We start from the raw sequence: 16,986 nt of genomic DNA on the forward strand, positions 1-16,986 counted from the left end.
ACTGGCCTCTCTGGTTATTTACTTCTAGAAACATTGTGTTATGTTACCTGGCCATGTTCACTGAGGGTTTTATATTGTATACGTCAGATACAATTTCAGGTCGTTTTACGTTTTTAGATTGTATACATGGAGCGTTCTGGACATGTTTTGCCCCTTTTGTCTCCTGCTCTTTTCTGTCCCTCACTCTCTCTCTCTATATCTGGCCATCTCTAGCTCTGTCTTGCTCCTAGGTTTTACAAAATGACGGAAACTTTCCAAAGTTGTCAGGTTTTTCAGAAATCCCGGTTGGAGGATTCCCAGAATCAATTGAGAATTCTTCAACTGGAATCTCCCCAACAAATACGGGAACTTTGGGAACGTTTCTGACAATGTGGAACCCTAGTCTCTCCTCTCTCCTTTGTCTCACTCCTTGTCTCTCTTTCTCTCTCTCTGTTTGTGTGTGACGTGGGGCTATTTGTCCATGTTTGATGTCCCCTCTCCATCTTCCATTCTGACAGGCTCGCTGTGGCGCTATGTTAGAGCGAGTGCCTCCTACACCCCCTATTTACCTCCCCTCTGCGACCCCAAGGATGGCCACCTGCTTGTGGATGGTTGCTATGTTAACAATGTCCCAGGTCAGAGTTCAAAGTTCAAACCCCGATCCGTCTCAACCCCAAAAAGGAGTGGTCGAAGTTGCTCCTGACCACTGATACAGGATCATATTATTTTCACCCACCTGATGGTTGATGTTAGGATTGGGGTTATGTCATCTGATCCCAGACCTGGGGTTAGGGGCAACTTCTACCTTAAGCTCCTTGAAACAACCGACAATCAACCACTCCCTCCCCCTCATGTTCCGTCTCACCTTAACCCCACCTGACCAGTCGGACATTGGGAACCCATGGTTTGGAAGGAAAGCTAGGCTAATAATACAGTGTATATTTCGGTGTGTGCGTGGAGGGGATGCAATGTTTCGCTCCTCTACACCCAGAACCACCCATTCTTAACACCAATACTTCTCTATTCAATTTGGCTTCAATAGTTCACACTCATACACACGACAGTTCCGAATTGGCTTTGTCCCGCCCTCCCAGTGTCAGTAAGCCCCTCCCCATGCCTCCGGATTGGCAGTGAGGCTCTGCTCATGCAGGTACATATCCATGGGTCAGACAGAGAGGTGCATGATGGTCCTGCTTTTGGTGCCCCGCCCCCTCCCTGTTTTTGGTTCTCCATGCTGCTCCACTTCATCTCCCGAGTTCTCCTGCACTTGGCTGGTATACTACACACCAAGTGTACACTCACTCGCCTGCTTCGTCCTGAGCATGTTACACAGGCTTTTCCCTGAGGCCTTTCCACGCAGCTTGCTGCTTGTCGTTTCCCACGTTCTAAAGCTTGGGCCTCAGTCACTCGTTTGTCAGTGTAGGTCCATAGGTTATAGCTTTTTTTGCGTATCGACCTAGCTATAGGAGCACAACATGTAGCGTTCTCTTCAGGGTTTTGAAGCTGATCCTATGGTGTCGGGAAATAAAGGTTTTGTGTTGAGGTCAGAGAAGATCACCGTATAGGCTATTTCATGTTTTTGTTTTGTTTATGTGGTCAGTAGCAGTTTTTTCTGTGTCCATTTGTCTGTCCGTTCGTCCATAGCTTGATCCCATGTCGTCATACCGAGCAGTGCTTATGAATGGCTTCTGTCAACCATTTGTACCCCCCCTCCCCCAGCAGCTACACCTCCCCCTGTCCATGTATGTGCATGTGTCTGTGTACTGTACACATCTATATATCTACTCTTTACATATATATTGATGACAGTGTTGCTGATGCTACCCGTTTCCCTTTAGCCTTTTCTAGCGAGATGCCAAAAGTGTTCTGGATCCTACCGATGCCCGTAGACGAACATACAGTTCCATCACTCTTGTCAGTGAAGGGCTTGACTGAAGCCTCAAATTAAATGTGGGCTGAAAATGGTGACTGTGCGTTTTGTTAGTACTTCTTAGTCCAGAACTAGTTCAGTTCAATGATTCCACACTGAAATTCTTCAGTCTCGTATGTCCCCTTCAAACTCCACACACAGCGGCATCCTTCTCTTCCGCTGGTGCTCCTTCTCCTTCCAATCCATGCAGCGCCCAGCCTCCCCCTGCCCTCTGCTGGTCCGGAGTGGTATTACAGGACCACAGCTCTGGGCAGGGCTGGCTGGTTGCCCCTAACATGTTCACTAGTGTCTGAGAGATCTCCAAATGCTGTGACCAGACTACCAACCTCCAGTGCTCCTTGTGTCTAGTTGGGGAGACGGGGAACTGAAGGAGAGGTTTAAAAGGTTCCTCATACCTGTATTTTTGTTTTCTTCCCCCTTTTTGTATGTTTTCACCAAGTGCTGTAAAACACACCACTTTTTATAAATGGTTCTAAAAGCAAAAGCTTCACTTTGGCTCGATCACAAGGGTTAACTCACAGGGAGCATAAGGTTGTGGTTGGGGACAGAGTCTGGAGATCCAACCAACCCTTGATACTCTGTGGCTGCACCCATACCCCTGTGCCTAGACCTGATACACACACACACACACACACACACACACACACACACACACACACACACACACACACACACACACACACACACACACACACACACACACACACAGGTCTCTGTGCATGGCAAGGTGTTTCAGGGGATGCAGAAGCAATTTGAGAGGTTGAGCAGCACCACATTCACATCCCGTGGCTAACCCTTTGGCGGTTACCCACCTCTGGGTTAACCAATTGGGATTGCATCCCTTTGGTTTGGGGCCGTGGTCTGCTGCCAAAACGCATGACTGATCTGAGAAGTTACGCCAACATTATTGAGATGTTATCCCCTCCCTCCCCCTGGGTGTGGCTCACAGGGTCACTGTGGCGCTATGTGAGGGCGAGCATGACCCTCTCAGGGTACCTGCCGCCCCTCTGCGACCCCAAAGATGGCAACTTGCTTATGGACGGGGGCTACATCAACAACCTGCCAGGCAAGTAGATGATGATGATGATGAGGAGGAGAATAGGAAAGAGGGAGGAGGGAAGGGGGAATGGGTGGTAGGACATTGTCAGAGTTATTTTAGTTGGGGGGGCTGGGGGGGTGTTGCGAGATCATCCATGGGTCGGGCTGTCATTGACGATGGTGAAGAGGACAGTTTGACCCAATTCAGTGGCTTTTTCTACCATCTGAGCAGTGGGAATGAGCGTTCAAGTCATTTCCATTGTCAAAATGTTCACATTTAATTTGCCAACAATCTTTTCAAAATATAATATAGCCATAGAGGCAATTGACTGAGGGGGGAAACAAATATGTACGTGAACCCCGTAGTGTATTTGAAATGGTTCTGTAACAAGCTTTCAGCCCAGGATAAATCTTTCCTATCAGATGGCAGAAAATACAACACAGAGCGTCAAGTGTGTTAGTGATGGTGGACACTGGCGGTACAAAGTATCCCATTGTCCAGTATCCACAAGCTTTTTAAATCAGCACTAAATCAACAGAGTTTCAGAATGCTATGTGTCTGTTAGTCAGGCTTCCTGGTGTCTTACTGGCTGAGAACATCTAAAGGGGCGGGGCCTGCCGTAATTCCTCAAATTATTGGGGTGTTGATAGAGTTGTGATTTAGGCAACTTACAAACGATATATAGTTGGCGTTCTCAATTCCATAAAGCACAATAAAAGCCCATGCTTCTAAATCAGTGACTTACTAGACACCAGTCGGCTCTGACAGTACATTCCCTTCCAGTTTGAATACGAAACGCAGTATCATGTCCCTCAACAAACTGGTATTCAATAGGATGTTACCAATTTGGGAGTTCTACCAAATGGATGTATTGATTGCCTGTTGCATTCCAGCTTGGGAAAAAAGACAACTTGGGGAGAAAAAAAGAAGAAGAAAATTCTGCATGCTACTCAAATGTCTCTCTTCTCTCTATGCTACTGTTATCTCCTCTTGGAAGTCTGCATTGTAGCGTACAGAAGAAAAATAATGAAACACAAAACCATGTTTCACAAACCTGATGAAGTTGAACATCATCCTTCTCTATTTTGGGTGATTTTAGGTTTATTTAGATGTGGAATCTCCTTGTGGTTTGTGCCACATGGTTGGGTGGCTTCGACGTCTACAATATGTGTGATTATTTGATGATTTGGGTGGACACACCCACAGAGTTGGACCCAGTGTCTATCGGGATAAAGCAATGACTAGTCTCACATTCTAAAAGGCAGAAGAGGCGCAATGCCATAGCCACCATCTAGTGTTTATGATGGATTTAGATAGCTAGTACCCATAGAACTAACGCTAATGATACGTTTACTCTTCAAAATGTAGGCGTGGCTAACGCTGTTATCCAGAGCAACTTACAGAAGAAATGAGGGTTAAGTGCCTTGCTCAAGGACACATTGACTGATTTTTATTCGTCTCGGGGATTCGAACCGGCGACCTTTGGTTTACTAGACCAACACTCTAAACCGCTATGCTGCCTGCCAGTTCCTTGAACACATTGGGTCAACACTGTGGAGTGTACTGGTGAGACCTGCACCCTTCACGGGGTTACTTTGTCTCAAACCCTGTCTGGGACTCGCACCATAAACACACACCAAGGCTGCATTATCAACCATGCAGGAGTGAACCAAACGTGGAGATAAGAATTCACCCAAACATTGGGACCATCAGAAAGAATGTTGAGGTGCAGTAGGGTGACATGAGTAGATGCACTGTATACAACTGGAAATGAAATTAAGTTTGATGTGATTATCCAGTTGATGATAATCCAGCCAATTGGGATGTCTGTTTCTGGTGGAGTGAGTTTGAATATGGTGATAAAGTATATGAAGGACAACGTTCCTATTAGGAGATAACCACAATAACCCCAGACTGGGTTTTCCTTATCGTCCCTGCTGCCGGCTCGTGTGTGTGTGTCACAACGTGACGTCCCACAGCGGACATCGCGAGGAACATGGGCGCCAAGACTGTCATCGCCATCGACGTAGGAAGCCAGGACGAGACGGACCTCTGTAACTACGGCGACAGCCTGTCGGGCTGGTGGTTGCTGTGGAAACGGATCAACCCCTGGGCAGAGAAAGTGAAGGTATGATGATCATTGCAAATGACTCCATACAACGACACGCGCACACTTCCATGCACACTCACACATTCTCACACCCTATCGTCTATACCCACCCAGGTTCCAGACATGGCAGAGATCCAGTCCAGGCTGGCCTATGTGTCGTGTGTACGTCAGCTGGAAGTGGTTAAGAAGAGTGCCTACTGCGAGTACATCAGACCACCCATCGACCGCTTCAAGACAATGGACTTCGGCAAGTTTGACGAGATCTACGTGAGTTCCACAATTCCTTCTCAACACCTCTGTCTCGTCTCCTTATGCAGGCTCTGGGATATGTTCAAAATGCATTTTACATTCATGATCTCTTTTTTTGAATGTAATTGTTAGAGAAAATAAAATGTTAGATAACAGCTGACATGAAGTTTGGTAAAATACAGTCTCCTGTTCATAGCTAACAAATCACACGGTAAAAGACCATCTTTGTAGCGTGGTCTCCACCAGACTCTATTGCTACAGTAGCTTGTTAGTGGTCCTTCTGTGGCTCAGTTGGTAGAGCATGGCGCTTGTAACGCCAGGGTAGTGGGTTCGATTCCCGGGACCACCCATACGTAGAATGTATGCACACATGACTGTAAGTCGCTTTGGATAAAAGCGTCAGCTAAATGGCATTTATTATTATTATTATATTATTAGTGTACCACATGGTCTGTTACCCCAGGCTAACCTGTCCTCTCTGTCAGGATGTGGGCTACCAGCACGGCAAGCTGCTCTTCACCGGCTGGGCCCGTGGTGACATCATCGACAACATGCTCAAGGACCACCGCTCGGCAGACTACAACGACAGCAAGACCAAGACGGACGTGAGTCACACACACACACACACACACACGTCACAGACTTTACATTCACCATCTCACAGCTGCTCCACTTTACATTAACACATAGTTACATTTCTATAACGTTATTATAACAGTCTTTACATTATGACATTCTCCTAACATAATATTTACCTAACGTTATTATAACAGTCTTTACATTATGACATTCTCCTAACATAACATTTACCTAACGTTATTATAACAGTCTTTACATTATGACATTCTCCTAACATAATATTTACCTAACGTTATTATAACAGTCTTTACATTATGACATTCTCCTAACATAATATTTACCTAACGTTATTATAACAGTCTTTACATTATGACATTCTCCTAACATAATATTTACCTAACGTTATTATAACAGTCTTTACATTATGACATTCTCCTAACATAACATTTACCTAACGTTATTATAACAGTCTTTACATTATGACATTCTCCTAACATAATATTTACCTAACGTTATTATAACAGTCTTTACATTATGACATTCTCCTAACATAACATTTACCTAACGTTATTATAACAGTCTTTACATTATGACATTCTCCTAACATAACATTTACCTAACGTTATTATAACAGTCTTTACATTATGACATTCTCCTAACATAATATTTACCTAACGTTATTATAACAGTCTTTACATTATGACATTCTCCTAACATAACATTTACCTAACGTTATTATAACAGTCTTTACATTATGACATTCTCCTAACATAATATTTACCTAACGTTATTATAACAGTCTTTACATTATGACATTCTCCTAACATAATATTTACCTAACGTTATTATAACAGTCTTTACATTATGACATTCTCCTAACATAATATTTACCTAACGTTATTATAACAGTCTTTACATTATGACATTCTCCTAACATAATATTTACCTAACGTTATTATAACAGTCTTTACATTATGACATTCTCCTAACATAATATTTACCTAACGTTATTATAACAGTCTTTACATTATGACCTTCTCCTAACATAACATTTACCTAACGTTATTATAACAGTCTTTACATTATGACATTCTCCTAACATAACATTTACCTAACGTTATTATAACAGTCTTTACATTATGACCTTCTCCTAACATAATATTTACCTAACGTTATTATAACAGTCTTTACATTATGACCTTCTCCCAACATAACATTTACCTAACGTTATTATAACAGTCTTTACATTATGACATTCTCCTAACATAATATTTACCTAACGTTATTATAACAGTCTTTACATTATGACATTCTCCTAACATAATATTTACCTAACGTTATTATAACAGTCTTTACATTATGACATTCTCCTAACATAATATTTACCTAACGTTATTATAACAGTCTTTACATTATGACATTCTCCTAACATAATATTTACCTAACGTTATTATAACAGTCTTTACATTATGACATTCTCCTAACATAATATTTACCTAACGTTATTATAACAGTCTTTACATTATGACCTTCTCCTAACATAATATTTACCTAAAGTTATTATAACAGTCTTTACATTATGACATTCTCCTAACATAATATTTACCTAACGTTATTATAACAGTCTTTACATTATGACATTCTCCTAACATAACATTTACCTAACGTTATTATAACAGTCTTTACATTATGACCTTCTCCTAACATAACATTTACCTAACGTTATTATAACAGTCTTTACATTATGACATTCTCCTAACATAATATTTACCTAACGTTATTATAACAGTCTTTACATTATGACATTCTCCTAACATAATATTTACCTAACGTTATTATAACAGTCTTTACATTATGACATTCTCCTAACATAATATTTACCTAACGTTATTATAACAGTCTTTACATTATGACATTCTCCTAACATAATATTTACCTAACGTTATTATAACAGTCTTTACATTATGACATTCTCCTAACATAATATTTACCTAACGTTATTATAACAGTCTTTACATTATGACATTCTCCTAACATAACATTTACCTAACGTTATTATAACAGTCTTTACATTATGGCATTCTCCTAACATAACATTTACCTAACGTTATTATAACAGTCTTTACATTATGACATTCTCCTAACATAATATTTACCTAACGTTATTATAACAGTCTTTACATTATGGCATTCTCCTAACATAATATTTACCTAACGTTATTATAACAGTCTTTACATTATGGCATTCTCCTAACATAATATTTACCTAACGTTATTATAACAGTCTTTACATTATGACATTCTCCTAACATAATATTTACCTAACGTTATTATAACAGTCTTTACATTATGGCATTCTCCTAACATAACATTTACCTAACGTTATTATAACAGTCTTTACATTATGACATTCTCCTAACATAATATTTACCTAACGTTATTATAACAGTCTTTACATTATGGCATTCTCCTAACATAATATTTACCTAACGTTATTATAACAGTCTTTACATTATGGCATTCTCCTAACATAATATTTACCTAACGTTATTATAACAGTCTTTACATTATGACCTTCTCCTAACATAATATTTACCTAACGTTATTATAACAGTCTTTACATTATGGCATTCTCCTAACATAATATTTACCTAACGTTATTATAACAGTCTTTACATTATGACATTCTCCTAACATAATATTTACCTAACGTTATTATAACAGTCTTTACATTATGACATTCTCCCAACATAACATTTACCTAACGTTATTATAACAGTCTTTACATTATGACATTCTCCTAACATAATATTTACCTAACGTTATTATAACAGTCTTTACATTATGGCATTCTCCTAACATAATATTTACCTAACGTTATTATAACAGTCTTTACATTATGACATTCTCCTAACATAATATTTACCTAACGTTATTATAACAGTCTTTACATTATGACATTCTCCTAACATAATATTTACCTAACGTTATTATAACAGTCTTTACATTATGACATTCTCCTAACATAATATTTACCTAACGTTATTATAACAGTCTTTACATTATGGCATTCTCCTAACATAATATTTACCTAACGTTATTATAACAGTCTTTACATTATGGCATTCTCCTAACATAATATTTACCTAACGTTATTATAACAGTCTTTACATTATGACATTCTCCTAACATAATATTTACCTAACGTTATTATAACAGTCTTTACATTATGGCATTCTCCTAACATAACATTTACCTAACGTTATTATAACAGTCTTTACATTATGACATTCTCCTAACATAATATTTACCTAACGTTATTATAACAGTCTTTACATTATGGCATTCTCCTAACATAATATTTACCTAACGTTATTATAACAGTCTTTACATTATGGCATTCTCCTAACATAATATTTACCTAACGTTATTATAACAGTCTTTACATTATGACCTTCTCCTAACATAATATTTACCTAACGTTATTATAACAGTCTTTACATTATGGCATTTTCCTAACATAATATTTACCTAACGTTATTATAACAGTCTTTACATTATGACATTCTCCTAACATAATATTTACCTAACGTTATTATAACAGTCTTTACATTATGACATTCTCCCAACATAACATTTACCTAACGTTATTATAACAGTCTTTACATTATGACATTCTCCTAACATAATATTTACCTAACGTTATTATAACAGTCTTTACATTATGGCATTCTCCTAACATAATATTTACCTAACGTTATTATAACAGTCTTTACATTATGGCATTCTCCTAACATAATATTTACCTAACGTTATTATAACAGTCTTTACATTATGACATTCTCCTAACATAATATTTACCTAACGTTATTATAACAGTCTTTACATTATGACATTCTCCTAACATAACATTTACCTAACGTTATTATAACAGTCTTTACATTATGACATTCTCCTAACATAATATTTACCTAACGTTATTATAACAGTCTTTACATTATGACATTCTCCTAACATAACATTTACCTAACGTTATTATAACCGTCTAACATTATGACATTCTCCTAACATAACATTTACCTAACGTTATTATAACAGTCTTTACATTATGACATTCTCCTAACATAACATTTACCTAACGTTATTATAACAGTCTTTACATTATGACATTCTCCTAACATAATATTTACCTAACGTTATTATAACAGTCTTTACATTATGACATTCTCCTAACATAATATTTACCTAACGTTATTATAACAGTCTTTACATTATGACATTCTCCTAACATAACATTTACCTAACGTTATTATAACAGTCTTTACATTATGACATTCTCCTAACATAACATTTACCTAACGTTATTATAACAGTCTTTACATTATGACCTTCTCCTAACATAACATTTACCTAACGTTATTATAACCGTCTAACATTATGACATTCTCCTAACATAACATTTACCTAACGTTATTATAACAGTCTTTACATTATGACATTCTCCTAACATAACATTTACCTAACGTTATTATAACAGTCTTTACATTATGACATTCTCCTAACATAATATTTACCTAACGTTATTATAACAGTCTTTACATTATGACATTCTCCTAACATAATATTTACCTAACGTTATTATAACAGTCTTTACATTATGACATTCTCCTAACATAATATTTACCTAACGTTATTATAACCGTCTTTACATTATGACATTCTCCTAACATAATATTTACCTAACGTTATTATAACAGTCTTTACATTATGACATTCTCCTAACATAACATTTACCTAACGTTATTATAACAGTCTTTACATTATGACCTTCTCCTAACATAACATTTACCTAACGTTATTATAACAGTCTTTACATTATGACATTCTCCTAACATAATATTTACCTAACGTTATTATAACAGTCTTTACATTATGACATTCTCCTAACATAATATTTACCTAACGTTATTATAACAGTCTTTACATTATGACCTTCTCCTAACATAATATTTACCTAGCGTTATTATAACATTCCCATGACAATCTCTTGTTTTAAGCTGTGTTCGTTGGTACATTTTACACGAATTCTAACATTCTCGTACCCTAATGACATTGTCTTGTTTGTATTCCAGTCCTATACGTGTCCAGGGTCAGACTTCACTGACCTGGCTGAGATCGTGTCCAGGATTGAGCCGGTCCAGACCTACGTCGATCCCGACGCTGATGCTGCTGAGGGTAAGAGGCTGTTATAAAGTGGAAAATGTACCGAAGTCTGGTCGAGCAGTAACCCTACGAGCAACGTCGATAAGGGTTTGAGCGTTTCCCCTTCCTCTCTGTTTCCCTATTTACCGTGTCCTGACTCTTCCAAGTGTCCTGCAATCAAATAATAATCACTGCTCCAGAGCCAGTGTCCATGAAGCCTGTCAGATTAGGATTGCTGATCTAGAATCAGGTTTGCCTTTCAGATCATAATGAATAAGATTTATTTGGAAAGATCCTAGATCAGCACTCCTACTCTGAGACTATTTGTGAATACAGGCCCTGGTCACCTTTAAAAAAATATTGAATGTATCTTTACTTAAATTGTAGCTCCTTTACGATAGAATATACATGGAGAGAGACACTATATATACAAAAGTATGTGGACACCTCTTCAAATTAGTGGATTCGGCTATTTCAGCCAGACCCGTTGCTGACAGGTGTATAAAGTCTCCAGACCAACATTGGCAGTAAAATGTCCTTACTGAAGAGCTCAGTGACTTTCAACGTGGCACGGTCATAGGATACCACCTTTCCAACAAGTCAGTTCGTCAAATTTCTGCCCTGCTAGAGCTGCCCCGGTCAACTGTAAGTGCTGTTATTGTGAAGTGGAAACATCTAAGCGCAACAACGGTTCAGCCGCGAGGTGGTAGGCCACACAATCACACAGAACGGGACCGCCGAGGGCTGAAGCACGGAAATATCGTCTGTCCTCAGTTGCAACACTCACGACAAGTTCTAAACTGCCTCCGGAAGCAACATCAGCACAAGAACTGTTCGTCGGGAGTTTCATGAAATGGGTTTCCATGGCCGAGCAGCCGCACACAAGCATAAAATCACCATGAACAATGCCAAGCGTCGGCTGGAGTGGTGGAAAGGCGTTCTCTGGAGTGATGAATCACGCGTCACCATCTGGCAGTCTGACGGACGAATTTGGTTTTTGCGTATGCCAGGAGAATGCTACCTGCCCAAATGCATAGTGTCAACTGTAAAGTTTGGTTGAGGAGGAGTAATGGTCTGGGCTGTTTTATAGCCTCCTGTTTTAGTTCCAGAGAAGAGAAATCTTAATGCTACAGCATACAATGACGTTCTAGACGATTCTGCGCCTCCAATTTTGAGGCAACAGTCTGGGGAAGACCCTTTCCTGTTTATGCATGACAAAGCCCCCGTGCAGAAATGATTTGTCGAGATCAGTGTGGAAGAACTTGACTGGCCTGCACAGAGCCCTGACCTCAACCCCATCGAACACCTTTGGGATGAATTGGAATGCCGACTGCGAGCCAGGCCTAATCGCCCAACGTCAGTGCCCGACCTCACTAATGTTCTTGTGGCTGAATGGAAGCAAATCCCCACAGCAACGTTCCAACATCTAGTGGAAAGCCTTCCCAGAATAGTGGAGACTTTTATAGCAGTAAAGGGGGGACACATCCATATCAATGCCCATGATTTTTGAATGAGATCTTTGACGAGCAGGTGTCCACATACTTTTGGTCATGTAGTGCATCACATGGCAATCTTCAGTCTTGTTGCTTGTGCTACCGTATGGCTGGTCTCTTTCATAGTGCATAACTGTGTCTGTGTGTCCCACAGCGGGGGATGAGTCGGACTGCCTGACGGAGTATGAGGAGGACGGGATGGACACGGTGAGAGAAGAAGAGGAGGAGGAAGAGGAGGAGGAGGAGGAGGAGGAAGAGGGGGAACAGGAACTCGATGACCTCTCCCCCGGAGAGTGGGGCCAGAACGGAGTCTTCCAGGCAGTACGTGTAACACACAGACATCAGACTCTCACTCACACACACACACACACCCTGCTGTTAGTAGTGACTGTCTGTGTGTTGTTCCTCTAGGATGAGGAGAAGTCAGTCCGCCAGCGGAGGAAAACAGAAGGTGACTCCAACACCTACTCCGAGCTCTCCGACTGCTGACAGGAGAGGAAAAATGAAAAAGAGACAGGCTCTGGGTCCAAAAACTAAGAGGTGGTGGAAGATGAGAGTTGGATGTCGGGCAATTTCTGCAGCTACTGTAGCTTAAATACTTATTTTTTTTCCTCAACCCTAATCTACAAACGCTTGATTCTAATAATGAGCTGGTTTATCAAATAAATCAGGTTAGTTACATCAAGGGTTGAAAACCTACAGGAGAGCTCTCCAGGAACAGTGATGGAGAGCCCCACTCTAACCCCTGACCCTTAACCCGGAAGCCCTTGGACCACTGGTGCCCAGTGTGACTTGGACCATGAATGGACCCTCTCCAATCTGAAGATGGACTCGACTGGGACCCCACCACTCTGTTTCCCTCCCACCACTCCACTCCTGCCAAAGCTGAAATACTTTTATTGGGATGACTAAAGGGTGTCCCTCATACCACAGGGAACACATTAGTACTTGGTTGAAGTTAAACACCTGGTCTCTTTAAAGCTTTCAGCTCCAATGCTTTGGCCCTATTCAGACTGTCTGTCTGCATGTCCTGTCTGTCCATAATCAGGAGAGGTTCTCATTGATGGTACACTGTTCTCTGTTCAGACACACATGGGTATTACGTGGATGGAAGTTGGAGAGAGGTGTGTGTGTGTGTGTCATTACGATTTATTTGCTAGTAGTAGTATTGATGTTGAATGGAGAGAGAGATGTAAAAGACTGCTAAAGAAATGAGAGGTACAAAAACACTGCTGCGCACAAACGGTAGAAAGACTGATGTATACTGAACAAAAAATATAAAGACAATATGCAACAATTTCAAAAGTGTAAGGGAGTTAGTTCATATGGAAATCTGTCAATTGAAATTCATTAGGCCCTAATCTATGGATTTCAAATTACTGGGCAGGGGAGCAGCCTGGGAGGGCATAGGTCCACCCACTGGGGGGCCAAGACCAGCCAATTAGAATAAGTTCTTCCCCACAAAAGGACTTTATTACAAACAGAAATACTCCTCAGTTTCACCAGCTGTCAGGGTGTCTGGTTTCAGACGGTCCCGCAGATGAAGAAGCCAGATGTTCAGGTCCTTGACTGGTGTGGTCTGCGGTTGTGAGGCCGGTTGGACGTACTGCCAAATTCACAAAAACAACATTGGTGTCGGCTTATGGTACAGAAATGAACATTTTAAATTCTCTGGCAACCGCTCTGGTGGACATTCCTGCAGTCAGCATGCCAATTGCACACTCCCTCAAAACGTGAGACATCTGTGGCATTGTGTTTCGTAATAAAACTGGCCTTTTATTGTCCCCAGCACAAGGTGCACCTGTGTAATGATCATGCTTTTTAATCAGCTACTTGATATGCCACACCTGTCAGGTGGATGGATTATCTTGGCAAAGGAGAAATGCTCACTAAAAGATTTTAAACCAATTTTTTTGCACAAAATTTGAGAAGCTTTTTGTGCGTATTAAGAATGTCTGTGATATTTTATTTCAGCTCATGAAACATGGGACCAACACTTTACATGTTGCAGTTTATATTTTTGTTCAGTGTACATTATTGGATTTTGAAGTAGGGAGGTGAACATGTGTAGAGGAGAGGTGTGTGTCAATGGTTTCCACCATGCTTGCTACTACTGTATGCTGCTTGTTTCAAGCAGAGGATAACAATGCCTTTTTAACCTGAATTTAACCGTTTAAAAATGTTGGAGGGGAGACTGCCAATGGACCTTTTTAGTATAGCAACCCCTCGCCTCTCCCTACTTGCCTAATGCTTGCATGGGGTCCTGTGTACTCCCTAACCAACAAGTGTCAAACTCATTCCACGAAGGCCAAGTGTCTGTTGGTTTTCGCTCCTTCCTTTTACTTGATGAATTAAGGTCACTAATTAGTAAAGAACTCCCTTCACTTGGTTGTCTAGGTCTTAATTGAAAGGAAGAACCAAAAACCTGCAGAAACTAGGCCCTCCATAGATTGAGTTGACACCCCTGCCCTCAAATGGTCACAGAATAATTCAGTCTAATCTTAGTAATAACTATATAGACATGTTAATACTCAGAAATGATTTATTATATACATATTTATGTTTTTCTGCTGCAAAACTTGGGACTCTTTTCGCCTGAGAGATGTCCTTCCTAAATCCATTCAAATGTGCACTGAATGTTTTTTGTTTGTTGCCAATTTAGTTTTATTTATTTGTTTTGCTTTACCACTGGCTTTTTTTAAAGCCTTTTTTTTATCACTGAACAAAAAGGAGGGAAGAAATCCTAATGGAAAATTCTAATTACGGACATGAATAATGAACTGTACTGTCCTTTCTTATTAGCTTGGGTTTTGCTATTTTGCACGGATGAATATAAAGAATAATTCCTTGATTGGAAAGGTTTGTTTTATTTGCATCTTCCTTAAGATGCCCTATGGAGACAGGATGGTATGGGATGTCATTTCAATTTAAAGAAATGTTCAAATGCATACTGAATAATAAATCTAAATTAATGCAAACATTTGTTTTTATTTTATAACAGGTAGAGGAGAGGATTTCTCCTGTAACTTTACTTTTACTGTACCTGTAGTTTCTGAAGTTGTCCACAGGAGGGAGCCCTGTTCATTCAACGTGATGAGAACCCCAACACTACTCTGCTGAATCATAGTTTGCCAGCGCCACACCTCCCTCTCTCTCTCTCTACACAGCAGAGGAGGGTGTGCAGGAACACGTCCAGAAGTGGCTTCCAAATTATCCATGTACCCTCTCACTCCACCCCAGCTCCACATCCCTGGGTGCAGCGTCTGCAGTTCCCCCTCAGTGAAATTACTCAACCACATTACATGGCTGGACATTCCTTCCAATAACAGTCTTTGGATGCTTGTGAAAGAGATACAGCATGATCTTCTCTCTCTGGAGGATTCATTGCACTAATACCTCTACATGGGATGTTAAAGCCACTAATGTGAACAGTCCCATGACACTGTCTAACCTGTTTTGTCCTATGTTGTCCAGAAGCTGATGACAGGATGTTACATCATAACCTATGTAGTGTTACATCAAACCATGCACTGTGGTCGTACAAAATTGACTAACAGGATATTAAGAGTGAAGTGACACACACCCAAATAATACTGTGAAGTGAAATATTGTATGATCAGACAAATTCCTCCTTCCATTTAACCTGTAAATCTGGTTGGTTTTATCAAGATGACTGGTGTTAATCTCAACTAATCTACCTGCATAATATCTCTCCCCTGCAGTTGAACTAAATTGCAGATACCATATGCAATAAGTATATACCATATGTTCATGTGTCAGTGGTGGCTGGTGACTCTTTCAAATCAAATTGTATTAGTCACATGCGCCGAATAGAACAGGTGTAGAACTTATAGTGAAATGCTTACTTACGAGCCCCTAACCAACAATGCAGTTTAAAAAAAAATATGGATAAGAATAAGATAAAAGTAACAAGTAAATAAAGAGCAGCAGTAAAATAACAATAGCGAGGTTATATTCAGGGGGGTTATTAAAGTGACTATGCATAGATGACAGAGAGTAGCAGGGGAGGGGGTGCACCGCAAATAGTCTGGGTAGCCATTTCACTAGAAGTTCAGGAGTCTTGTGGATTGGGGTTAGAAACTGTTTAGAAGCCTCTTGGACCTAGACTTGGCGCTCCGGTAATGTACTGGGCCGTTCGCACTGCCCTCTACCCTTCTCCAGTTCTCTTTCACTTTAGTTGCAACACACCTGCCCTCTGTAGCTTATCTGTTCATCTTTGATGCCAGGCTGATTGAAGGAGAGGAGAGGGGGATGGGGTAATAACAGGGTTGTAAAAGTAACTTGACACCACAGAACAAACAATGAACCACACCTCCCTTTTACCGCTCTCTTTCTCACTCGTTCTCTGGCCCTCTGACCATATTAGGTAGAGAAGTCACAAAAA

At 39.9% G+C, this 16,986-nt stretch overlaps 1 protein-coding gene across 4 annotated transcripts in view; it reads left to right on the plus strand.

The window, feature by feature from the left end:
- LOC118365698 (patatin-like phospholipase domain-containing protein 6) overlaps positions 1-15,559 on the plus strand; it is a 43,812-nt gene extending 28,253 nt beyond the window's left edge. Inside the window, exons 28-35 of one of the 4 annotated variants that reach the window (XM_052490333.1) lie at positions 498-614; positions 2,859-2,975; positions 4,928-5,076; positions 5,173-5,325; positions 5,793-5,912; positions 11,019-11,121; positions 12,736-12,902; positions 12,993-15,559. In XM_052490333.1, coding sequence (XP_052346293.1) covers positions 498-614; positions 2,859-2,975; positions 4,928-5,076; positions 5,173-5,325; positions 5,793-5,912; positions 11,019-11,121; positions 12,736-12,902; positions 12,993-13,070 — 1,004 coding nt within the window. In that variant the 3' untranslated portion in view covers positions 13,071-15,559. The remainder of the gene's footprint in view (positions 1-497; positions 615-2,858; positions 2,976-4,927; positions 5,077-5,172; positions 5,326-5,792; positions 5,913-11,018; positions 11,122-12,735; positions 12,903-12,992) is intronic. The other 3 variants (XM_052490335.1, XM_052490334.1, XM_052490336.1) reach the window with 3 other exon arrangements.
- Positions 15,560-16,986: the final 1,427 nt, after the last annotated feature.

Source organism: Oncorhynchus keta, chromosome 32, assembly GCF_023373465.1.
Source record: "Oncorhynchus keta strain PuntledgeMale-10-30-2019 chromosome 32, Oket_V2, whole genome shotgun sequence".
Taxonomy (NCBI): Eukaryota; Metazoa; Chordata; class Actinopteri; order Salmoniformes; family Salmonidae; genus Oncorhynchus; species Oncorhynchus keta.